The 26,299-nt window shown below is 43.4% G+C and overlaps 1 protein-coding gene across 4 annotated transcripts in view; it reads left to right on the forward strand.

The window, feature by feature from the left end:
- Nucleotides 1-26,299, forward strand: part of prkcz (protein kinase C, zeta) — a 97,615-nt gene that overhangs the window by 59,202 nt on the left and 12,114 nt on the right. For all 4 annotated transcript variants that reach the window (XM_005918389.3, XM_042219239.1, XM_005918392.2 and 1 more), the window contains 10 exons: nt 854-906; nt 1,035-1,229; nt 6,543-6,640; nt 9,110-9,196; nt 11,758-11,893; nt 12,009-12,096; nt 12,528-12,647; nt 17,121-17,200; nt 19,361-19,450; nt 24,840-24,955. In XM_005918389.3, coding sequence (XP_005918451.1) covers nt 854-906; nt 1,035-1,229; nt 6,543-6,640; nt 9,110-9,196; nt 11,758-11,893; nt 12,009-12,096; nt 12,528-12,647; nt 17,121-17,200; nt 19,361-19,450; nt 24,840-24,955 — 1,063 coding nt within the window. The remainder of the gene's footprint in view (nt 1-853; nt 907-1,034; nt 1,230-6,542; nt 6,641-9,109; nt 9,197-11,757; nt 11,894-12,008; nt 12,097-12,527; nt 12,648-17,120; nt 17,201-19,360; nt 19,451-24,839; nt 24,956-26,299) is intronic.

Genomic DNA, 26,299 nt, shown 5'->3' on the forward strand with positions numbered 1-26,299 from the left:
TATGAGTGCAGGTTTCTTTGAGATCCAGATGAAAAAGGGAAACTCTGAACTCTGCTGCATTTTTATGAGACATAAGTCAGCAGAGAGCATGACGGGATCCTGGACACAGAATCCAAACCCAGTCCATGCAAGTCTAGAAACTGTGGACTACATGTCCCAGTCTGACTGCATTCATGTCCTGGACTGTTTGGACTCTAACACATAGGACATTTAACACTTTTCACACTTTCTGATGTCTTCTGTGGTCCTTCGTAGGCGGTGAACTGACCGTTGGGTGGGCCCTAAGAAATGTTACAATAAAATACAATAGAGTGTAATTTTATTTGAAATGACTACAAATATTTAGTATAAGAATGCATTTGAGTTTGTCTCAGAGTAACTGTGATATCTGTGGATAAACAGGGTGACAACATCTCTTTGAAAGTACACAAACTCTTTTAAATTTGAGAGTGAATAAAAAATAAAGAAGAGTGCTGTTCTCTACAGAGATGTGCACCACTACACCAGTTTCTTTAGTGTTTCCTTAAACGACAGCTACTTGTACAATTTATAACTGAGGAGCCCTCAGTGGCCCCCGCTGTCCCCAAAGAAATGAGTACCAGAGTGGCTGCTTGGACCAGTGGGCCTGATCTCTTGACTTCTCATTCGCTGTCATCACTTATGTAACTCTGAGATGCTTATGTGTAAACTTGTGCCCATGAGATGCTCTGGGGCCCCTTGTGGATTAGCCTAGTTTGGTAAGAACAGGGGTCTTTATTTTGTGTGCTCTGCCTCCCTCTGCTGGTTGAGGGAAAGAAAGCATTTGCGACAGTCTCCAGATGGTCATAGTTTGGTGTGGATCTGTGTTTTGCAGTACCGTTTTTACCACACAACTGTGCAGTGAATAAAGCAGAAGACGAGACAGAGGTAAGACCGACTCATTAAGGATAATACGCTGATAATGTAAAAGCTGCCCATCCCTTTGAAAATGACTGTGTGATCATTCTTCTACATAAACTATGCTATTGATGCTATTCTGACCTCTGCCCCTGTAGGATATCAAAGCAGTAGTTGATGGCATCGATGGCATTAAGATATCCCAGGGACTGGCTCTCGGGCTGGCTGACTTTGACCTGATTCGAGTAATAGGACGAGGCAGCTATGCCAAAGTTCTGCTGGTGCGGCTAAAGAAGAACGAGCAGATGTACGCCATGAAGGTGGTGAAAAAGGAGCTGGTCCATGACGACGAGGTGAGAGCACCCAGAGAAACTCTGACTGTAGTACTTAAAACCCTAGAACCACATGAGTACTCGTTAGCAGTAATAGGTTTCTTGTAGCTGGTCACCAGGTTTGCACACATGTCAGGAGGGATTTTAGCACACTCCTCTCTATAGAAACTCTCGAAATCCTGCCGCTTGGCAGCGTGAAGCTTCACCTCCCTCCACAGGTTTTTAATTAAGAATTAATGTCTGGAATCTGGCTAAGCCAATACATGACCTTAGTGCGTGTTTCCTTTAGACACTTCTTTGTTGTTAGAAGACCCATCCATGACCCGTCCTGAGTGTCCAGTGGAGGTCACGGCTCCATCCAAAGCATAATATTTCCACCTGTGTGCTTGAGGGTGGGGTTGGTGTTCTTTGGTTCATACTCAGCACTTCTCTTCCCTCCAAAACACCGCAGGGTGGGTTGATGCCAAAAACCTCATTTCTTCATCTGTCCGCAGCATTCTCTCCTGAGCTTTCTCTGAATCATTGAGATCTTCACTGACAAATGTAAGATGACACGTGCCTTCTTCTGAAGGTTGACTTTGCTGCAGGACTTCAGTTCATGGCTGTGTGTTGTGTTACCAGTGGTGTTCTTGGTGACTGTGGTGCCAGCTGCCTTTAGATCATTAACAAGTTTAGGCCTGGTTTTAGCATGGGGGGTCTAGCCAGGACCCTTACTGGATACTTGGTGGAAATCAAACTTGCGACTCCTGCTCCAAAGGTGTGTAGTCTTACTACTACCCTATCCAGCTGCATTCCAGCCTTAAGGAGGCTGACATTGGTTGACATTTGTTGGTCTTCCCATGGGTTTCTGTGGACAGGTGTGCTTTGTAAACAGTAGTTGTATTATATGTAGTGCACAGCTGGTCTGTGAGAGCCTGAATCCTCGGTTTATTGTAGAGGATCAAATAAGAATAAAATATATGCTTTACAACAATAGGTTTCTTGTGCAGCATCCCACTGACAGGCCTGAATTTACAATGTGACCACCGTGTGTTATACAGAAGACTGAGTTAGTGATTGAAAACATCAGAGTTAGTGTTTCTCACTGACTTCTGTACTATTCAGAATCAGAATCAGAATACTTTATTAATCCCGAAGGAAATTAGGGTTAGTTAGTTTTACAACAGGCAATGCACCCCCTGCTGGACATTAGAGAGAATGCAGGATTTATACTGCTGTGAGTTTTCAGACCTGGGCCCTGTTTCAGAAAGCTGGTTTAGTGCAAACTCTGAGTAAGTATACCCTGAGTTAACGAAAACTCTGGGTTTTCGGTTTCACAAAGCGAGTTTAGATTAATTCTGAGTGAGTTACTATGACGACACACTCCGTGAAGCTAACCTGCCCCCTAGCAGGTTTACTTCAACTAACCCTGACTTCTCCGCCTCTTTGTCAGAAACCTGACTGTAGGAAGTGTCAGACATGGCGTGCCCCTTCCTTGAAGAGCCAGTAGATGTTGAAGCCCAAATTCTCCGCAGAGCTCTCCGCCGGGAGAGAGTGATTAGAGCGCGTTTGGACATTTTATCATTTCCTGATGATTTCCTGTGTGAACGTTACCGTTTTTCAGCACAATCTATAATTTATTTGAATAACATCCTCAGGCCTAATATTGCTCATGTGACACATCGCGGACATCCTCTCAGTTCTGTACATATTATTTGTATTGCACTTCGGTTTTTTGCAAACGGGAGCTTTCTGTATAATATTGGTGACGCTGAGCACGTTTCCAAGGCTACCGTCTGTCGGGCAGTCAGGAATGTTACAGTTGCACTGAAACGTCTCCTGTACTCGTTTGTGGTGTTCCCCGGTCATAGACCCACAAGATTTATCAAAGAGGGATTCCACAAAATTGCAGGTATCAGGATGAACAAAACTTAATTCATGATGTGGTGATATTTGAACTACTACTTAAATTTTACATTTATTCTCACGGTTCCCAGGCGTGATTGGCTGTATAGATGGCACTCACATTCCAATCATTGCTCCTTCAGTAAATGAAGGAGACTATGTGAACAGGAAGTCTTTCCACAGCATTAATGTACAGGTACATAGTTCCCTGTAGCATTTCAAACTAACAAATTATTTCATTATAGTAATGGATGCTAATTTGTGTTCTCTGCACTGTGAAGATCATATGTGATGCTGCCAACATTATCACAAATGTGGAAGCCAACTGCTCAGCCTCTGTGAGTGGTGGTGGTGGAGGACCCCCACCTGTTTTTCGGGCCTCCGCTTTTTTTCTGTTGGCTATAACGGGTCACATTTGAGCATACAGAGTAAGCAAATATGTACTTGTAATGTGCTCAGATAATTTCAATAAGTGCTTACAGAAGAAAATTAATGTAGCCTCTAACTGCAATTGATTTACATCGGACAAACAGACCAAGCACTATGGCTCATAATACAATTACACCTTACCTGTTTGGACTATATTTTTATATTTCATTTTTACTTGCTGCCAGGAACGTTTGGGGCCTGTTGGGTTGCACCTGCGCTCACATCACATCACATAAAATGTATGAAATAAAAAATGAAACATATAATAAATAACGTGTTAAATGGGTGGAAATCCCTAGATCAATGTTTAAATTAACTCACGCATTGACTCTGTCGGCTATGTTTTGCCATGCATGCTCCCTTTCTTTTGCAGCTGAGGCTGTGTTACTTTTTTTCGCAAAATTTGCATGTTATCGGCATATGCTGCCATCAGAATTTCGGCCTCAAGCGCTGTAAAATACATTGACCGCGCCTTCTTTCCCTCCGTCTCCATGGTGACTCGCTTAATCTGTGCTCCACTAATCAGGGCTTTATGTATCCTCGTGCGCGCGATTAACTTGGGGTTAAAGCAACTCTGCGTTGACTGAACTAATTGTTATCAGCCTTTCTGAAACCGAATATTCCGAGTTGGACAGTTCGGGGTTACTCAACCCTGAGTATCGTTTTTCACTCTGAGTTTTCTAAACCGGCTTCCTGAAATAGGGCCCTGGAGGCTTCATCCATCTTCATTGTGTTGTAACAGTCCAGAACAACTGACTGAAAACATTAACCACCACAGCTGCAAGCGTAAAAGAAAAACAAGAGAAGGAAAACTACAAACATCAAACACTGAAGGTTTCAAAGATTTCTAAGCACAAAGACTGAGAAGTGTAATGTTTGCCTTCAGGAGGGGATATAACTCTATAAATCAGCCTACGTGGGGACAGCTGTTGCTGTTTTCCTTTTGAAATGCTTTGGAACAGATTTGGTAGACATTAGTAAATTCTTGTATAAAAGTGTGTAAACAGCAGCTTCAGCACCCAGTGATTTCCACTGAAGTCCACATACACAGATGATGTCAGGATCTGTGATGTTGGCACATCCCAGCCACGGACCGCTTTTTTCTGTCTTACATGTAGGGTTGAACTGGACCAGTGGTGGACAGCAGGACACATTTCATTGAGAATGTGGGGAATTTTCAATACTTCTGTGTATATTTTCTCGAATACTCAGAGGGCAGCTGGTTTTGCACGCTGTCTGTTTCATTGTTTTGACCTTGCATGGAGACAGCAGGGCTCTGGAGAGATTTAGGAGCACTAGACTATGTAACAGGTCAATATTCAGAGGAGAGTGGAGGGTAAAAGTTGGAAGTGAAGGGTGACGAGGAAACAGTGGGGAGGTATGAAAATATGAGAATCAGGATTGGCTAAAGGAAGGGAATGGAACTGAGCCAGACACTGGAAGGAAATGGAACAAAGAAGGGGAAATATGGAGTGGAGGTGGCACAGAGCTGCTGAGGAGGAAGAAGTGAGTGGGTGACTGAAAGCAGCAGATGAAATCCGGGTATAACATCCTCTTTGCAGGGATGAATAACCAGATGAACATGAAGTCTGCATAAATAATGTTCCACAGGCAAAAACATGTTATATTCATAGAAACAGAAGCATTACAAGAGCCAAAGTGTCGTTTCGTTTTCCACGAGTGATGCCCACACCTGCAGCTTTCTTTGAAAGTGTCTGTGACACAGTCTGTCTGCATGGTACGTTAGCAGTACTGACAGCTCCCTGTCCTCCAGGACTGATCATAACCTTAGAAACAACACGTGACTTCTGTGGGTGGATTGTGGATACAATAAGACTCAGTGACTTTGAAATACTTTGAGTCAGCTCTGTTTTCTGTGTTACTCTGATTTCACTTCTTGCTCTCGACTCGTCTGGCTTGCTGGTCTGATAACTCAAAGCTTAGCTTAAGTTAACAGACTCTGATCACGTTCTTTAGACTCTGTGACTTCTCTGCCTCAAAAGTCATCAGGTAGTCCTAGAACATCGTAGCTGAAACATATGTTAAAAGAAAGACAGAGAGAGAGATTGGTAAGGAGGTGAGATAGGCCTGAATACAGAAAGCCTACTGACTGTGCTGTGGTTGTGTGATGAAAGTCCACTAGATGGCAATATTGCTCAACATATAGGCTGAGGACCAGCGTCCTATAACTACAGCATCGTCCATCATCTGACCAGCTCACGTTGTCCCACATGGACACGTTTTATTCCATGACAAAGTTTCACTTTCTGTACAAACAACAATCCACGGACAGCAGGAAGGTGATTCCACTGAGAGTCAAATAGTCTGAAATGTCAGACGTGTTACTATGACTTATTTTGCATAATAATAATAATAATAATAATAATAATAATGGCTGGATGCAGTAATGACTTGACCAAAAGGAATTTTGTATCACGGCACAGTGTACACACACCTGATCACAGTTTAATGATGCTTTAACTCCAGATTCAGAGTCCTCGCTGCAGGCAAAGCACTGAGCAGCATCCATGACATCCTGGGTACTCTGAAGGACTTCTGGGAGTTGGAGTGCTTTCAGCTGTTATTTTGTGACACCTGATTTAGAAAGGCGATTCAGTATAAAGGGTTGGATACGATGAGATGCTGATGTCACAAAATAATGTCAAATTTTGCAGCAAACACTGTAGATTGCATACCTGTAATAACGTCACTTACTATTGGCAGTATTTTAGTCCAAAATTACAAACTGTAGATAAAAGATGGACTTTGGGAAGTGAATGTAAGCCACTGTGGTTCAAGTGCCTTAAACCTGCCATCGTGTTAAAGGACAATAGAGAGCTCTTCTGTTTCCCGAGTTCATGGCTTGCACTCCATTAATCTCCCATTCTGTGTGTGAGGGCTGTTCAAACCAGTGACACCAGTGACCTGATGCATCTCCATCGATCTGTCTGAGAAAGCCTACTGACAAACCGATTGTTCCCACATTATCTGTCTCATGCTGTGTCTGTCTCATCTCTGCAGGATATTGACTGGGTGCAGACAGAGAAGCATGTTTTTGAGCAGGCCTCGACCAATCCCTTCTTAGTCGGCCTCCACTCCTGTTTCCAGACAGAAAGTCGGTAAGAGGATAAAGCTGACACTGTGAGCGCTGTCGGGTACAGTGCTTTTCACTAAATACTCCTTTGACGATGGCCCGTTCTTACCTCAGTCTGCTGAAGTAAGCTTAACGTCTAACTTCATATTAACACACAGATTCAAAGTATATGTTCCAGCATACAGACACATATTTAGTCGTACGTCTTCCTACATGCGCACATTAGCTGTAAACTGTGGCTCACGGCTGTGAAGTATAAAAATGAGCTTTGAGCCGTTGTTTAAAACAAAGCACAGATTCAGGCGACCTGACAAACAGATGAAGGCTGTTCCTGAGTAGCTCCACACGTATCTGAAGACAGGTTGACAGTTTTCCAGAAGCTCCTCCCTTTTTTAAACTTTGCGTAGTGAAGTCTTCAAACTGCTTTCTGGGCCTCAGTGTTTAGTAAGAAAGCACAATGTTGTGGGTCGTTAGGGTTGTGTCACAGCAACAATGCCGCTGCACTCTGACACTGATTCAACTCTGTGTGATCTGTGCAGCGTCCAGCTCAAGGCAGCCCTGGAGCTCCATCATGCACCGAGGTCAAAGTTCAAATGAGTTGTAGTTTGTGTCACTAGGTTTACATTGTGTGTCTAAATTTACTGAATTGAAAGAGATTAGACATTGTGGTGTGTTTTCACAGTGAGGTCATTGTTGTAGTTGGGAAATAACCACGGCTCAGATTTGTAATGTGCTCCATTCAATGGTTCTGCAGATCTATTAAAACCTGTTCATGATGTGAGGACTAAAGGTACTGTTCACACTCAGGACTTTACTGTTTTCCTCAAACAGTGCTGAACCCAGCAGGGCTGCACCCATAACAGCCCTTCATAAAGATCACGTGACCAACAGCTGACACATCAAACAGCTGAACTTTTTTTTACTTTACTATTGTTTTTGTTATGATTTGTAATAAACACTGACAACTTCCCCAAAAGTTCAAAATCTATATAAGGACATTTTCATACATTCAATTTATTTATACATCACAACAACAGTCGCCTCAAGGTGCTTTATATTGTAAGGTAGATCCTACAATAATATATACAGAGAAAAACCCAACAATCACATGACCCCCTATGAGCAAGCACTTTGGCGACAGTGGGAAGGAAAAACTCCCTTTTAACAGGAAGAAACCTCCGGCAGAACCAGGCTCAGGGAGGGGCGGGGCCATCTGCTGTGATTGGTTGGGGTGAGAGAAGGAAGACAGGATAAAGACATGCATACAACATGCAGTGTCACATTTGTCCTCCACAGTATCATCTTAATAACACTTTACGTGTTATTACATAAACAAAGCTGAATGACTTGCTCATCCAACCATTTCCACATAGTCTCCTTTGTGGAGCAACACCCCTCCAGGCACCACCTGCAGCTGTACTATATTTCCTCCACTCTTTTAAAACAGTGACTCTCCATCATGAATTTTTCGGTGGGGAAGAGGAGGAAAAGACAGGCAGCCAGGTGAAGAGTGGCTGTGCTGGAAACACGTGGTTACGATGTAACATGCACATGCTGTGGAACTGCTCAGGTCGTTTGTGTCTCACCTCTAAACCTCGTGCACATATGAAGAGATTCACTCGTTGTGCATTGCTTTAATCGACAGTTGGTCACCAGAGGATAGCCCAGGCTTCGGTTGCCTAGGCAACCCACTAATGTGTTTTCTACTCCCTCCTATTATTGGCTCACATTTCAGTCGCTTCAATCGCTCGACTCCCATTTGTGGAAAGTTTATGTCAGGATCCACCCACGTCGTATTTCCAGCATCTTAATACTATCACAATACTACCTTAATACTATCACAATACTACCTTAATACTATCACAATACTACCTTAATACTGTCACAATACTACCATACTACTGTCACAATACTACCATACTACTGTCACAATACTACCATACTACTGTCACAATACTACCTTAATACTACCTTAATACTGTCACAATACTACCTTAATCTTAATACTATCACAATACTACCTTAATACTACCTTAATACTCTCACAATACTACCATAATACTACCTTAATACTCTCACAATACTACCTTAATACTATCTACTAATACTGTCACAATACTACCTTAATACTGTCACAATACTACCTTAATACTGTCACAATACTACCTTAATACTATCACAATACTACCTTAATACTACCAATAAAACTATCACAATACTACCTTAATACTGTCACAATACTACCTTAATACTGTCACAATACTGTCACAATACTACCTTAATACTGTCACAATACTACCTTAATACTATCATAATACAATATTTTATTATTGATTAAATAACATCAAACGGGGCTTTTGAGTCAAGGTGCATGTTTTCTTTTGATATAATGAAGACCAGCAAGAAATGCTCTTTTTTTAAAAATTTGCATAATGTTCATATTGAGAGTATTTGATGTAACGTCTGTTCATAAATGTTCTCGCTCTGTTTCCAGGTTATTTCTAGTGATCGAGTATGTGAACGGTGGGGATTTGATGTTTCATATGCAACGACAAAGGAAGCTCCCGGAAGAGCACGCAAGGTAAACCTCCAGATGTACGCCAGCTTCCAGGCATTATCCACATAAAATATGGTCCCTGTCCACAATGTGAGAATCTTTAGAGGGTACATGATGTTTAGGTGTACTCCCACATGTGCATTATGAACAGGTCGCATGTTTGAATGAAGACTGAGCAGCAGCTGATTCAGTCTGAGGTGGTAAATGAGGCCTCTGTGATAGCAGGATGACACTGAAGTGGGTACACTTGATTTTGGTTACACTGACATGACACAGAAAACCCATTTGTACAATTGTGAACAATTTTGGGGTAAACGACTTCCAGAAGGGTCAAACCATTGTATCTGCATCCCTGGAGCGGAGCAAGTTCAGGGACAGCATAACCTATATTTTCACGTAACCTCAGTTTACACGCAGGAAATCGTGAGGGCTGCTCTGACGATACAGCCATGTGTACGTGCAGCATTGGGCCGGTTCAACGCACGGCTGTGCAGAGCGGGCAGACTCATGTTCAGCTGTTTTTGTGAAAAGTGTTGTGAGTATTAGATGTCAGAGCCCTCAGGTAGCAGCTGCATGCCTGAACCACACCAGATCAGCGGTTTTCAGGACGGTCTACAGATTCATACTGGGTGTGTCTTCTTTTAAACACATATGTTTGAAGATATTCTTCATAGGATGCTTTAACAGGTCTCAACACTTTTACCCTCCTTTTAAAATATAATGAGCACCCATAATTCATTGTGGCTGTCTACTCGCGGGGCGCTCCAGCTGCGTCTCTGATAAATAGCGGATCAAAGGCTGTGTAATTTACAGAGGCACCGTTGGACCCCTATCAGCTCATGCAATCTGGATTGTGGAGGCAGTGGCTGTACATATGCAAAGCAGCATGTTAATTACTCATAATGATGGTACATATTCATGAGCAGCGCTCTTAGAGAGAGAGCCCTGCCACATTCCCCCACACCGTGGGGGAGGCGGGCTGGTGGGCAGGGGATTGTGCTGCTGATAGGCCATAGCTTCCATCAGTCTGATGGCAACAAAGAAACAACAGCGTACAATGGAGGCTGTCACCGTGAAAATGTGGGGGAGCGACGTGGGATTTCTCCACTGCAGTCTTTTGCCTCAGTGTTTCACAGATTTATAGCAGCAGACAGCGAGAGGCTTGTCAGGTTTAATGAAGGCTTATCTCCTAGAGACAGAATACACACAACCTACACATGGAGAGAAAACATTTGACTGACTCACCGAAGAAGCACTCCAAGTACATCTAATGATGGCCCAAACTACAAAGGCTTTATAGACTAGCTGTCATAACAATAGCCATAGTAGAAGAAGAAATGTTTGGCATGAGGAACATGGTCTCTTTAATGTCTGTTACTTTGTGTGGACCCAGGAGTCAAAGCGTATCAGAGTATTGCAGGTGCTTTGACACATGCTGACCTGTTAGGAGCCGTGGCCTCAGACAGGAGTGATGGTACTGACAGACCTCCGTCTGACAGGGAATAAACTACACCTGTGAAGTGGGCCTTCATGTACACACAGCTGGAGACACGGCCACTACACAGTGGCTTTGCTTTTGCATGAAACGCACACACACTTTGCAAATGTGACGCACAAATTCAGTTACGTCCCAGTCCAGGGTGTCCTCTCACCCAGTGACAGCTATCAGTAGTAAACAGTAGTGTTTACAAAGCCCACTGTAACATGGCTGGAGGTGTTATCGATGGCTTCTTTAGATTTCTAAGAACTCTGGCAGCAGCTGAGTAAATTATATGCAAGGAACGAGGACAGAGGCCACGTGGGGACGTCCTTCTCTGGGAACTGTAAACTGTACTTATCTGTCCCAGGCTATAGCCAGAGCTATAAAAAGCAGTTTTCATTAGTTCTATAAGACAAACAAAGAGTCCTGCAGCAGATGCTGAGTCCCACTGACGTGCACAGCTGTTGGGAGGACATGTCTTACATTTCTGCAGAGGTGAACACTGCCTGCTGCAGATTTGAACCTGCTGGTTGGTCTTTCAGCTTTTTAAAGTTTCAACCAAAACTAATGAGTGTTTGTGTCTTCAAGGCCAAATCTTCACAATTCCTACATTATAAGAAAAAAGGAGAACAATAAAAATCCCAACAACTAATCAGAAACAGGAAGAGAAACAGTCATTTAGTCAGGTTAGATATAGCACCGCAGGCATTAGTGCACTGAGGGCCGTTTTGCATTGACCTGGCCCCAAAACACACACAGGTTAGAAATCTAACAACCTTCCTGCTGCGTCTCTTATTTTTGTAAAGTAAATGTGTGGATGCTATCAGGCTTTGGAGAGCGTTTACATGCGCCCTCCAACCCCGTGGTTCACTTAAGTCTGTTCTTATGGCTGTAGCACGGGTAGCTTCTGTAAATGTAACACAAACGCTCGACAGCATCACAAGCAGATGCTGGAGAACGATTCTGAACGATTGAGACGAGTCACTCTTAGTCACGGTCTGTAAACATCGATTTGCGTTGTCACTAAATCCATGCAGCTGTGCAGGAAGGATTTGAACATGTTCTCATGTGCGAGTGGAAATGTTCACCTCTCATCTCGTTACAGATTCTATGCTGCTGAAATCTGCATCGCTTTGAACTTCCTACATGAAAAGGGCATCATCTACCGTGATCTGAAGCTGGACAACGTGCTCTTGGACCACGAGGGACACATCAAGCTCACAGACTACGGCATGTGCAAGGTAACAGAGTGCGGGCAGCTGTAGCATTATCAATAATGCATTAGGTCAGTATTGACTGGAAGGTCTAGCGCGCTCTTGTTGATCTCTCCAAACGCTGCTGTCTTCTACTTCTTAGGAGGGGATCAGACCAGGTGATACCACCAGTACTTTCTGTGGCACTCCAAACTACATAGCGCCTGAGATCCTGAGAGGAGAAGACTATGGTGAGTACAGGAGCAGTGTAAAGGGTTACACTTTGACAGTCCTACTAAATCAAGCCATTCACAGACCATTACAAACTAATATGTGCTGCCTAACAACATTTCATGTTATACATGTGAATGTGTTTAATTGGTCCAAATGTGCTCCTGTGCTACCTTATTAAGTAACATCATAAAAACATATATGTATGTATATGATACAGCAGTAACTCCTGCATGTGTGACATTTTCTGTGTGTCTTTAAATCTCTTTCTAACATTAGCCGTGTGTCAGCCTGTCCACACTGCAGTATGTCGTGTTGTGTGTCTGTACATGTGCGGAGCCATGTAGTGTACCAAACACCACAGAGACCTGACCTCTGTTCTCAGCCCTGGTTTGTAGCTTATTGATCACATGTCACATCCAGTCTGAATGTGATATCATGTTCCTCCCAGGCTTCAGCGTGGACTGGTGGGCTTTGGGCGTGCTGATGTTTGAGATGATGGCTGGAAGGTCCCCGTTCGACATCATCACTGACAATCCTGACATGAACACAGAGGAGTACCTCTTTCAGGGTGAGCCAGACCAATGATCAATACTGACTGTTAGACTCAAGCCTGTTGTTTAAGGAGATATCACTGATCATCATCAATAATGACTCAGTCTACAGATTACAGGGAGCTTTTACAGGTCGAGGAAATCTAATCTGCACTTTGGCTTTTTGAATTCTTTCGACTTAATGACTCCAAAATAAAAAAGGGCTGGGTGAGTTTGAATATTATAATATAGTGAAATGAACAGGATTGATGCCCTGCTGCAAACACGTGCACTGATGTGTGTGAACGACCCACACAGAGAGCCATTGTTGTGGTTCCAGCTCTCCTCTTATGTTCGCCGCTGTGTCGTAGCCCAGAGCCGGCTCTCTCCGTGGCTTCCTCCACTGACGCAGGCCGGAGACCACGCCCCTTACACAACGTGTGCAATCACACTGAGGCTACTGTAGAGGTTCATGAGCATGTTTGCTAACACGCTGTGTCATAATCAGGAGGTGTAAATCTGATGGACGGCGGTTACTTTTAAAGCGTCATGAAACAAAACGAGCGGGGGGTGCAGTTTTATCTGAAAATGAAGATCTCATCATCTGTTAGAAGAAAATGAGTAAGGTGCACATCCTGTTCATTGGTAAAAGTCAGGGCACACAAGAGCTTCCTCCTGTAGCTGCTCACAGTCATTTACAGTTTGACTCTTGAGTCTAAATCTGCAGCTTTTTGTTTTGACGTCCATTAAACTCCGTTCTAAATCATTTCTAACTGAAACTGTGTGGGGGAAGAAGATCTATATGTTTCTATCAAGCTGTGCTCAAACTGGCACTGGGTAACAAATCAAAACCAGTGCAGCACACACAAAACACCAAGAGAAGCTGCAGTCAGACATGTTTTCATGCAGTTTAGATACAAATGATAGAACTGCATTCATGTTAAAGTAATCTTCCATCCATCATAATCTTATTTACAGTGTTTCAGGTTGTGATTTTTATCTCTTAAAGAGGTGTTAGTTACTTCCCTCCGATGCTCACACCTGATTGCATTTCTCTTCCTATAAGGATAAGGATGCACAAATTCAGCCTTTCCAAGCGGAACAAAAGGATTAGCATTCAGAGAGCGACATTCTTCTATACATCACAGTGTCATCATCCAGCAGTGCAGTAAAGCTGTAGCAAACACACATTCCCGACAGAGTAAACAACAAGTTCTTTGCACGTTTTCAGATGTGTGGAATCTCATCTTTACCAAGATATGTGGTGTGTGTGTATTATAACTAATATAAAAATATATATTATATATATAGATATAGATATAGATATAGATAGATATATAGATATAGATATATATAGATATAGATATATATATATCTCACTACATTGTAAACCTGTTCCTCACACTGGTACCTGCTCACATTCTCAGCATCACGTTGCTGCTTTCACTCTTCTTCGTGGCCTGCAGCATGTTTGCCGTGCTCATTAGTAGAACTGAAGTACACACAATGACAGCACTCAGAATACCCACTGCTTGTTACTGAACTGTGCACAACTTAAACTTTGGTGCGTAATGGAGCGATCCACAGTCAATCTGGTCATTAATCTTCGCATGCAGACAGAGCAGAGTGCTTCATCATGGTGGAGTTTTAGCAGATCTTTACAGTGTCCCAGATCTTAAACTCAGTGACAAGTAGAAGAAGTAGAAGTCAGCAGAAAATAACCTTGGTGTGATCACATGTTTATAATAGAGAAACCTCAGGAACTTCTACTTGCATGTGTTTCCTCGAGCCATATGGTCTCTTTACATAGCACGAAGCCACCCAGACTGTCCTCTGTGACAGAAATTCCTCCATACTACACATTGTGTCAAAGGAGCATAGTGCGGCACCACAGCTAGCATCTGTCACCGTCCTCCTGGCGGCCTTACCGGTACAGCAGCAGGTTCCTGGATCAATGCCTGCCAATGGAAACTAACCCTTCACTATAGGAGCTCCCAGCCATATGCCGCCGAGCTAGACTGAGCCAGGCCTTACTCTGGGTATCTGTGCACCTCATGCTAACCCTGGAGCTTTAGATAGACACTCAGAAACATTTGATTCAGGAATCAGCCACAAGGCTGTATTCACAGCTAACATGTACAAGAACTGAATGTAATGGTTAAATCTAAACCTCAGACACGTGTAACGTAAAGCTTGCTCTTTACTTTTAAAGCTGAAGTGAAAACAAAATGGGCTAATACAGCAGACTATCTGTCTGTTAAAACTGGACAATAGCAGCCACCCCCCATGTCAGTTTGGCTCCAGCTGGCATTCATCAGCCGTCTCAACTCACTGTTTTGTAGCAATATCTGAAATTTCTTTAGTTGAACCAACGCAGACAACAGAGAGAATTTACTGGGCTTTGTCCTTTACACTGAAAGGAGGTGTCATGGTTTAAGACTGGCTTCAGAAAGACAACTGTGTATACCAACAGGATAGCAACTCTATATATATATATATATATATATATATATATATATATATATATATATATATATATATATATATATATATATATATAAATATTAATATTAGTGATAAATGATGTAGTTTACCTTCATGATACAGTTTCTGTCTGAAAAAACAAAACCAAGTAAACACGTCCATGTTTGAAGCAGGTCGGCTGCCAAGATTAAAAGATTATTAATATGTAAACACAGTGACAGAGATCAATCAGGCACAACATTATGAGCACTGACAGATGAGGTGAACAACACTGATTATCTCTCTGTTGTGGCTCTGATATGTTACTGGGAGCAATTGAACATTTTCCCAGAAGTTTGATTCTGTTCATCTGGACGTTCTCAGTGGGACAAACGTTTCCTCATCATCAGGTGACTTCTTCAGTCTCAGCTGACTGCAGCTTTCCAGCCTTATAAACAGCACATTTGCACAATGACTGAAACCAGCCCACTGATTAACAATGGGCTGGGAGGTCAGTTTATGATCATTAATATGCAAATTGATCAAAGCCCACTGATCAATGTCCATGAGTCCCATTCACACAGAGTTGGGGAATGGCTGCAGTCACAGCATTGTAAGATGGTGACAGATGTACCCCTCCCCGATTCAGAGATGGTCTTTCCCTTTTCATGTAATTGGCCTCCTTCTTAAAAAATGACATAAACCAGAAATGTTTATTGTTGGTAACATTTATAATTCTTTCTAGTTATTCAACAAATCATGAAAAGGTCAGCACCAGCAATTATTTGATTTTGCTGACATGTTTTGTTTGTCTTAGCTCCGTGGTTGCCAGGGAGACCACGAGCTGGTTTACTCCTAGTGTCGTTTCCAAGCCTCGATAAATATGGAGGGTTGCATCAGGCAGGGCACCCTGCCAAAGCAAACACGTCTGCCATCAGAAATGACATTTGCATCCCTGGATTAAAGAGTGCCGTTGATGCTGTTGGCCAGCAGTGTGCCAGTGGGTAGGTGCTACTATTGGCTTTGAATGCTCGGCACACTGATACCCATGTTGACTTTGGTGAAATGGCCCAATCAGGTCCATGCTAATTTGCTCAGATGGACCCTCCACCTGTAAAGGCTGCAGTGGCATTCAGGTCAGGATGCTCACAACGACCCCTGAATGTGCAGCCAATGAAACTGGCCCGTTATTCTTGCCAAGGTTTTGTCATTAACGTTGGCATAATGATTGCGTTGTAATGAGTTTTCCCACTAGCAACTGGGAGTTCTCCTCTCTCTAAGTGTCATGACTCACCTGATACTACCTGTCTGATTGTTTCTACTACAGCTGACCATCAACTTTAATCACCTGGTCAAAGGCACAGCACCACACAGCAGTATCAGATAAATAAGACTTTATTTAATAGATGCACAACAGGACAACTTTCATTTCTCACATCAGATCTGCAGTTCAGAGCATCAGCACATCTCAAGGTCAACTTTACTGTCAGTTCTGTAATATCTACACAGGATAAGCTCCTTAAAGGCTCTGCTGTTGTGATTCTGTGCTGCATAAATAAAACTTGAGTTAAGTGGAACATCGAGCTAGTAAAATACCCGTCTTTCTAGTCACAAAACACATCTCTCCTCTTTTTGTGTTTGCCTTGTCCTGGGTGCAGATGTCTTTTGGGTTTAAGAGAAACTGGATCTCAGACGGTGAGTGTTCACGCACACTGGTTTAAAATAATAATAAAATGGGTGAATAGCATGTTTAAAAAGGAGCTGTGATGCAGTTCTTCATCTCTGGATTTGGGTTTTGAGGGAGAAACTGTTTTTACTGCATTTTGTTCTTGTTAGCTGTGGGAGTCTCAAGGCTATTAGTAGACCACAAAAAGTGTGAGAGAGAGAATAGAACAGTGTCCTCTGCATCTCCGCCCTTTCTCTGCCTCCCACGCAGCAGACACAGTCACCCACAGGCAGGTTGGACTGTGAATCATTCTCCCTCCTCACGATTGTCCTTTTAATTCACTCGCTCTCTCTTTTGTTGCCATCCTTCTTTTTGCCAACAGTTATTCTCGAGAAGCCCATTCGGATCCCAAGGTCTCTGTCGGTGAAAGCTGCCGGCGTGCTCAAGGGCTTTCTAAACAAGGTGAGACAGTCCCTCCCATAAGCACCCTCTCCTCCTGCGTGCACTCTGCTGCTCACTGTGTGGGATTATGGCCCAGAGCATGGGCTATGTTACAATGTAGGCCTCAGTGTTTAGTTCTGAGTGGACAGTTGTGCCTCTGTTATGTTAGTATTTACACAGTACAACTCAGTTACCCAACAAAGGATATGTGGTAATCCACTCGAGGGTTTCTTGGCACCGGGGTCAGGACCGTGCTGGATCACTCGACTTGGAAGAACAACAACACAGACTGCTACTCCTGGCAGACTGGTTGTTTCTTATCATTGAAAGTGGACGATAAAGAGCATGAAAGTGACACAGTAATCAGATTACTGCTGGGATAAGCAGAACTTTCTCACATGTAACACTGACAGGAACTAGTCCACCTCAGACCCACTCTGATGAGGGAAACTTCCAGCATGATTTCATTTAGAGAGCTGCCTCCACAGAAGCAGCACACACGATAACAGTGAAAGCACCAAAATACAAGCTGAACTATTCACACGACGTCATTGGACCAGGCCGCTGCTGCTGCTTAAAGGCAGGCACCTCTGTCAGGCCAAGAAAACTTTAGTCCATGTGTGAAACTGAATCTAGTGACCTAATTTCACATGCTTTTTAAGAACAGCATCATGTCTGTGCACTAAGTACAAGGCTAAAGCCAGGAGTGAAAGCAGGCACACCACAGACCCAGTGGCAGTCTGGCCTGAGGCTGACACATAGTGACAGACAGTCACGCTCACATTCACACCTGCAGGCAATTTAGAATCTCCCATTAACCTTTTCCTTTTAGCCAGAGCACCCAGCAGCAGCACGTGCAACCTCCACGCAGGAAAGAAGGCCTCGGATAAAACCACAGCTGTTTCAGCACAGCTTTACCTTATTTAATAAGTTAAATAACTGCAGCAGGGTCTTATATATTAACATGGATACAGGAATTTGTCTGTTTTTTTTAAAGAAGTGATATTTAAAATGATTGTGTTAGCAGAGTGTGCTAGTTCACAATGGAAAATTCAATTCAGTTTTATTTATACAGCATCAAATTGCAACAACAGTTGCCTTACTTTATATTGTAAGGTAGAACCTACAATAATACACACAGAGAAAAACCCAACAATCACATGACCCCCTATGAGCAAGCACTTTGGTGACAGTAGGAAGGAAAAACTCCTTTTTAACAGGAAGAAACCTCCGGCAGAACCAGGCTCAGGAAGGGGCGGGGCCATCTGCTACGATTGGTTGGAGTGAGAGAAGGAAGACAGGATGAAGGCATGCTGTGGAAGAGAGACAGATTAATAACAAGCATGATTCAGTCCACGGTAAACTGGTCAAGCATAACCCTGGATGACCATGCTTTATAAATGCAGACCATTCATCATCTACTCTGTATAAAAGCTCATCTGAGAGCCATGTTGTTACTCGGTTTATTTTGACATATTTGACCATCTTTGATAAAAGCTAATTCTCTTGTGACCAGAGTCAGGGGTGTACACACCAATCAGCTGAAGAACCAGGTGCTCCACTGCAAACGTCCAGACGAGATCCCTACTCAGCACTTATTGTTTGAACCTGAGATGCTTTGGTTGCAGTGATGCAGAATAGCAGAAATAAATGTGTTGTAAGCACATGAAACTTTCATTTGGTACAAGCAGCACTGTGGACTACAAGTAAGAGTTGATGACTGTAGTTTCCCCCTCTGCTGTGATTGGATAGCTGGATAAAAAGTGTCCGTGATGGATGCATCACTTTACTGTGGGATATTTAGACAACGAGAAAAACCACGTGCACAGGAGGCAAAGGTGTCTTTGGTTAAAGACCAGGTTACAGAACAATGACCGTTACTGCATTTGAGCCTGTGGTTTAATTTTTCCACGTCCTGTTTAAACCTCTGTATGTCACCTGCATGATTGTTGTGATGAGCAGAGCACAGGGAGGCTGTGCCACATGTACACATACCTTTGTAGTACTTAATGAAATTCTTGTTGTTGTCCTCAAGACAGTCATTTCATGTATAGTTCAACATTTGAATGATAATAAAACATAATAATTGGTCTTTTTCATCACGCTCCTGGCTGTTCTTACAGTATGTGTACTACAGCAACTTCTGTTGATGTTCCTGACCAGCTGTTTTGGCTCCAACAGGATCCCAAGGAGCGGCTGGGTTGTCAGGTCCAGACAGGCTTCACAGACATCAAGTCCCACACGTTTTTCCGCAGTATAGACTGGGAACAGGTAAGAACTGAAGTCTGAGTGAAAACGCATCGTTGTGTATTAAAGTTATTTCATCTTAAACACAACATACACACTGCAGTCTCACTATGATTTCCAAATGCATGGGCTTGGAAAGGAGCAGTAAGGGAACAAATCTACTCGGTTACTGCAGTCTTCTATTAAATCACCTGCTACGGCTATCATCAGCATTTTTAACTGATTTTACATAAAGTCATTGTATGCAGCTCTTGGACAACGGCTGGTAAAGATGTTTTTACTGGTTTGCAGCTTGTCTCACTCTCTGCCTTTGGTTTCAGATCAGTTCCTGAGATGGTTAAGAAAACAGTTTTCTCAAGATCAATATAATCAATACTGTTCTTCCATCTCAGAGCTGTAATGTGAAATGTTATATAAAAGTACTACAGTCACCCAGCCACATGGAGGTGACAAGCCAGTGTACTCCGAGTGCCAAGGTCTGATGATATGGGACCGTGAAGAATGAGATTCCCTTACCGGATCATTTGGGATCCAAGTTAACAACAACTGTGTGTGGTGCTGGGAGAAGCATGGACGTAAGGATAGCGACTGTGTCACACAGACACGACCATGACTTGTTGAGTGTTGTTAGTGTGTGTGCACAAGCTCAGCGTCAGAAGAGAAAGAGGAATACTGGGGTGGATGAAACGGTGGAGAGAGGTGATTTAAGCAACCAACTATAAGCACTATATAAAACTGACTTGAATTGATTGGAGCAGACTTCAGTGGACACCCCCAAACAATCACAGCAGATGGCCCCGCCCCTCCCTGAGCCTGATTCTGCCGGAGGTTTCTTCCTGTTAAAAGGGAGTTTTTCCTTCCCACTGTCACTAAAGTGCTTGCTCATAGGGGGTCATATGATTGTTGGGTTTTTTCTCTGTATGTGTTATTGTACGATCTACTGTACAATATAAAGCACCTCGAGGCGACTGTTGTTGTGATTTGGCGCTGTGTAAATAAAATAGAATAGAATTACATGTATGTGAAGGAAACAGAGGTGATGAGGAGGTTTCTGCTTGTGGAGAGAAATGGAGACAGACAGATGATAGTAGACAAAAAGGACAGAAACAGCTGCAGTAAACACACATTTGAAGAAGAGGGGGAACAATAAATGACTTATAAGGGTGGAGGAAGGTGCACACAGGTAGACTGTATCTTATGTTGAAAGTGCATTAAGAAAGAGATGTGAGACTGCAAGGAGCAAATCTTCTTAGGCAGCAGTGAACAGTCTGTAGGATGAAACCAAGAAGAGGAATAACAAGTGAAGATAAAGCCAATGATTAAATGATGGAAGCTGAAGAAGGAAAACTGGAGACAGGCTCAGAGTGGTAAGAAAATATTATGTATATTTGAAATGGTTAGGAAAACTGCTAAGAAGGTGTTTGGTGTATGTGGAGGAAAGAGGACAAGCAGAAGGAAGTATAAGTATTCAAAGGACGAGGTTAGCAAAGGAAAAGTGGAAAAGTCAGGAAGATCAAAATAAACAAGAGACCAGGCGAACAGCAAACAGCTGGCAAAAGGAAAAAGACTTACAGACAGGAGACAGTGGACTGTACCATACCACAGCACTTTATCCAGCACTTATAAAAACAAAGCCAATGAATGGAGACAGGTGGTTGGTCCAGGTGAAGCACCTGTGGAGAAAGAGCAGCTCCTTTGACAGGATTGTTTAACATAAGCCTGCAGTCAGAGGAGGCTCGAGCAGTGGAGGAGCGAGTGGTGGTTCTGATCAACAAGGATGATGTGCAGAGTCATACCATAAAGGTGTGGGGAAAGAGCTGTTTCAGTGAGCTTAGGAAGAGAGGTGATGGCTGTGTGCTAACAAACAGAACTACACATGTAATGTCTGCAGATTTCTTCACAGCTATGTTTCCCCGTCCCCCCACCTCCGTCTCAGACCCACGCTTCCTCTTCTCCACTGTTCTCAGGAGGGTAATTACACTTTTCTGTTGTCTTAATTTGAGGTTTAACAAACATCTACTATGAAAATGGTGATTTCAGGGAGTGTCCACGCGGGGCTCGAGATAGGAATGGTGTTGCACAATAACTGGGATTCAAATAGAAGCATTCTGTTTGTGGCTACTCTCATAACTCTGATGAAAATTACATGTGTGCACTTTATACATACTATTAGAAGACATGATACCTGGAGTAGTGAGACGTGAACTACCCCGGAGGCTCGATGTCGGAGGCTCGATGTCGGAGGCCCTTACCATGCAGACTGGAGGCTGACGGTTTTCAGCGGTTTCATTGGATGATACATGATACACGTGGATGCTGAGGATAGTCTCCAAACAGCAAACACAGCTGTGTTGTCAGTTTCACGATGGTGCATATGGAAATGTTGATCTCTAAGTATCACATTAAAAAAAACTATGTATCAGGATATGTTTTAAACTTTTTAAAGTCTTAGTGTGTCTGTGTGCACACCAAGGACACAGTGGGTGATGTGTGGAAGCAGAGCTCCTGAGCCGAGTCCACACAGAGCAGAGAGACAGCGAGCTGAGCGAGCTGGAGAGGTAACGCTCTCTGCCCTCAGACCTGTCTCAGGACCTGACAGGCGTGGTGTACCACCACTGTGTTACCACATATTAATATTCATCACATGTTTCCTGAGGGAAGTTTTCTCTCTGTAACACGTCCGTTCTCCACAGTTCTTTTATTTTAGTCCAAGGCCAAATGTGAAGTTAGAAGTAGTGAGCAGCAAAGGCTGTCACGAGACCCAGGTAGGTGCCCAGCTACTGCTGTCACAGCTCCTCCCACATTTCAAAGGTTCGATGAAACACAGAGGGTCTCACAGCCGTGGGGTCCCTTTGTCTCCAGCTGTGGACCAACAATGCAGGACGTTTCTTTGTGGGACGTTCACTGATAAAAAAACAAACCAACAGTAAATGAATGGTGACTGGCCTCCCTGATGTTGTCCTTCTTGTTTTGGAGAATGATGGAGAGGCTGAGAGCAGCACTCAGACAGCGAGCGTGGCACACCGTCATTTTACACGTGTGAGAGAGACATGTGTGACAGCTCGTCACTGACACTAACGCCTGCACACACACACACACGGTCAGTGTTGTGATCTCAGGCACCTGCACAGCCCTGACATTCACTGACCTCTTTTATCTTCCACTGTGGTCTCAGGGACACTTTTCCCCACACTTTCAACATGGTGTTTCAGGACCTCACAGTGTCTCTGTCTGTGTGGTGTGTGTGTGTGTCTGTGTGTGTGTGTGTGTGTGTGTGTGTGTGTGTGTGTGTGTGTGTGTGTGGGCTCACTCCAGGCTTTCACTTCATTACCAACACACAGTGATTAAGCCTGCCCAGCAACACATCAGAAAGAGTGGGGAAAGTAGGAGGAGAGAGGAGAGCAGTGTAACAAGATAAAAGAATGGAGAATGAGTAAGAAAGATAGAGGCGAGAGGAGAAAGATGGAGACAGGATGTGAGGGGGTGAAACTGACAGAGTGTGTAGGTAGGCGCGGAAAACCTGAAAAAGAAATGAACAAATAGAGAGAGAGTGTGTGTGTGTGTGTGTGTGTGTGTGTGTGCGTGTGTGTGTGTTTGGGAGAATGTGGGCAAATTTGATGGATAGAAAAACATACAAAGTGAGTTATTTGGTGTTTATCTGTTTGAAGCTGAAAACACTTTGAACCAATAACATTAGAGAATGATCACACTAAAAACACACACACACACACAACCACACACACACACACACACACCACACACACACACCCCAGTAATCACAGCTAAGCACCACAGCTGGCTGGTTCCCAGGATTGACCCACCCTGTGATCAGGGCCAGGTTTTTGTGAGTCCAGGTCCTGAATGTAAGGCCTACAGACAGCTGCCTGTCACATCTGTAATGTCTGTAATGTTCTTCATCTGTAATGTTTTTCACACCACCTGGTGTGGAGAACATGCCCTCCACAGAGTTCCTATGATGGGAAACCGTTTGTTTGGCTCCTGTATCAGGTCATAAAGATGGTTTTTAATGCAGTAGAGGTGACAATAGACTCATTCTTGGAGAGGAGCTGCAGTTTACTGCAAGCTTTTGGAAGTCTGGATTTCACATGGTGTCAAATGTTAAACATCGAGACTCTCTTGTAGGTACATAACACCAGACACATTGTGTAAAAGTCTTGGATGATTCATCCTTTACAAGGAGCATCATCATCACTCAGACTCCTCCCACCAACACTAAGCCGGAACCATCTGAACAGTGGTAAGGCTCAATCAGCCCTCCTCGAACAGTCCACCTGCTCAGAGTTTTTCAACCACACCAACACAATTGACGCTCATCACCCTTCCTACACACCACATTTAGCTTCTGTGATTCTCTGTTTTAAATGAAATCCCAGTTGAAAGATCACCATTTTGACTCAGTGGAGGAGAACCAGTATGTGTCACTGATGACACAGTGGATAAAATGGAAATGTCTCCAGCAGCAGTGTCTCAGAACACAGATGCTGTGGGTTGTGCGTCCCCACTGATCCAGTGTAGACATTAAAATACTTTAAAATAAGAATACAACTTTTTTGGCAGAATAGCTGGAGCTCATGTTCACTGTGTGAAGCATGAGGCTGGGCACACACCTTGATCTATGACATCACGTAATATGGTCATTGTTTAATGTTCAACTATAAGAAAATGGTACCCGTGGTCTGGCACAGCCTCCAAATCCCAGATGGTCACATCCATTTTAGGGCTTCTTTTCACCCAGCTTTCTAAAGAGAAAACAGTGAAACGCAGCATGACGAGCGAAGCTGGGTACCTGTGGTTTTTCTGTGCCCGTCTGACTTCATTGTGTTCTTAGAAAATGTCCTCAGCGCACATTTGAACAGGATGAGGGACGAATGTGAAACCATGGAAACAAATCAGACAAAAACTCTGGCTGAATCACTCAGGCATAATTATTCTGCTGCCTCAACCTTCTTCGTTCTGTTGTTTGGCTTCATCGCTACACAGAAATACAGCAACACGAGCCCAAGCTTCACTGTTTCACATCTGGCCAAATGTTGGTGCCGATGTGTTAGAATGTTTGTGCTTTCACGTTACCTATTCAGTGACATCAGGCTATCACACACTGATGATTTTGATTCACACAGAATCACTTACTGGGTTTTGCTCTTTGCCTTGCTCCCTCCCTCCCTGCCTCCCCGGGACCAAGTGGACATGTCAGACCCTACCAGGGGCTGTTTCTCTGGATAACACAGCTCCCAGGATCAGAGGGGACACATAAACTCCTCCACTGTGGAAATGTGGGTGTGGGGGTGTCTACACTTGTGAAAATGTGCCTTTTTTATTTGACTTCATGGCTCCACTCTCAGTGAGTAAAAGCAACTGTTATATGTAATACACTCTGTTTGTTTTCACTCAGCTGGAGAAGAAAGAAGTGACGCCGCCCTTCAAACCTCAAATCTCTGATGAGTACGGCCTAGAAAACTTTGACACGCAGTTTACTAATGAACCAGTGCAGCTAACACCAGACGATGAGTAAGTACTGCTTTTCAGCTCAAACACAGCCTTCATTAAAGTCAAGCTTATGTGAATAAAGTTTCATGTGTGGAACTGCACGTCTGTCTTAACGTAAGCATGACTGTTGTTTTGTCAGTACATGATGATAACTCTTTACTGTGATCAGTTACTGCCATCATCAAGCACTCAGAAGAACTGTATGGAGGGTTCTCACAGATAACTCCATATTTTTGTTCTTAGACTCCCTTAGAGTAGCTTTGCATGATTCCCAGTTCAGAATAAGTCTTTGTTTTTCTTATACGGAGCATTCAGCGCTGTGTGCAGCAGTGAAAACATAATAATATCACAGCTTAAACAAAGGTTGTCCTGTGTCTTTGTGGATCATACCATATGATAGAGGGAGTAACATATGGTTCAAGGTGTGGGTGGGATTACATCGGGGTCGGCTCTGAGCTCCTCTAGTTTGCAGCAGCGATAGACAGCTAGTGAGGTCACAACTATCCATAGACACTGATGTTCCCAAAGGACAGTGGGATCTGCCAGAGCAGGGAGCAGGATCAATCCGATTCAATTCAGTTTTATTTATACAGCGCCAAATCACAACAACAGTCACCTCAAGGTGCTTTATGTTGTACAGTAGACCCTACAGTAATACATCAGTCATATGAGCAAACACTTTGATGAGGGTGGGAAGGCAGCTCTTTATGTCTTTAAGACATTCCTGCAGTTTAACTAATTGGTGTGTGTTATCTGGGTTCATAGATAGATAGAGCTGGGTGTCATCAGCATAGCAGTGAAAATTTATGCTATTTCTTCTAATGATACTGCCAAAGGGAAGCATGTATAATGTAAACAGAATGTGTCCTAGCACTGAACCCTGTGGAACACCATAATTAACCTCAGTGTGTGCAGAGGACTCTCCATTTACATGCACAAACTGGAGTCTATTAGATAGATCTGATACAAACCACTGCAGCGCAGTACATGTAATACCTACAGCATGTTCTAATCGCTCTAATACAGGTGGATGAGACCGTTGAGAGGTGGAGGTAAGATCTGGAGAGAGAGGAATGAAAATCAGCAGAATATGACAGAATAATGAGTGTGAATGAGACAGAGGCACGGGCAGCTACAAGGAGCAGAGAAGAGTTTAAATGCCTGTAGTCAACCATCCAACAACAGACAGAAGAAGAGTGTGCAGGCAGAGTGGAGTAGGTGCAGATGAGTATCATGGGTGATTTGTGAAAGCAAATATTCAGAAGATGGTAATGAGCTGGAGGTGGGAGAGATTCACTGGGATTGACCGGGATGGACAGGATTAGAAATGAAAGGAAGAGGAAAGATGTAAGTCCCAGGACTGCT

The sequence above is a fragment of the Haplochromis burtoni genome, unplaced genomic scaffold, assembly GCF_018398535.1.
Source record: "Haplochromis burtoni strain Fernald_Lab_line unplaced genomic scaffold, NCSU_Asbu1 Contig_30, whole genome shotgun sequence".
Classification (NCBI taxonomy): Eukaryota; Metazoa; Chordata; class Actinopteri; order Cichliformes; family Cichlidae; genus Haplochromis; species Haplochromis burtoni.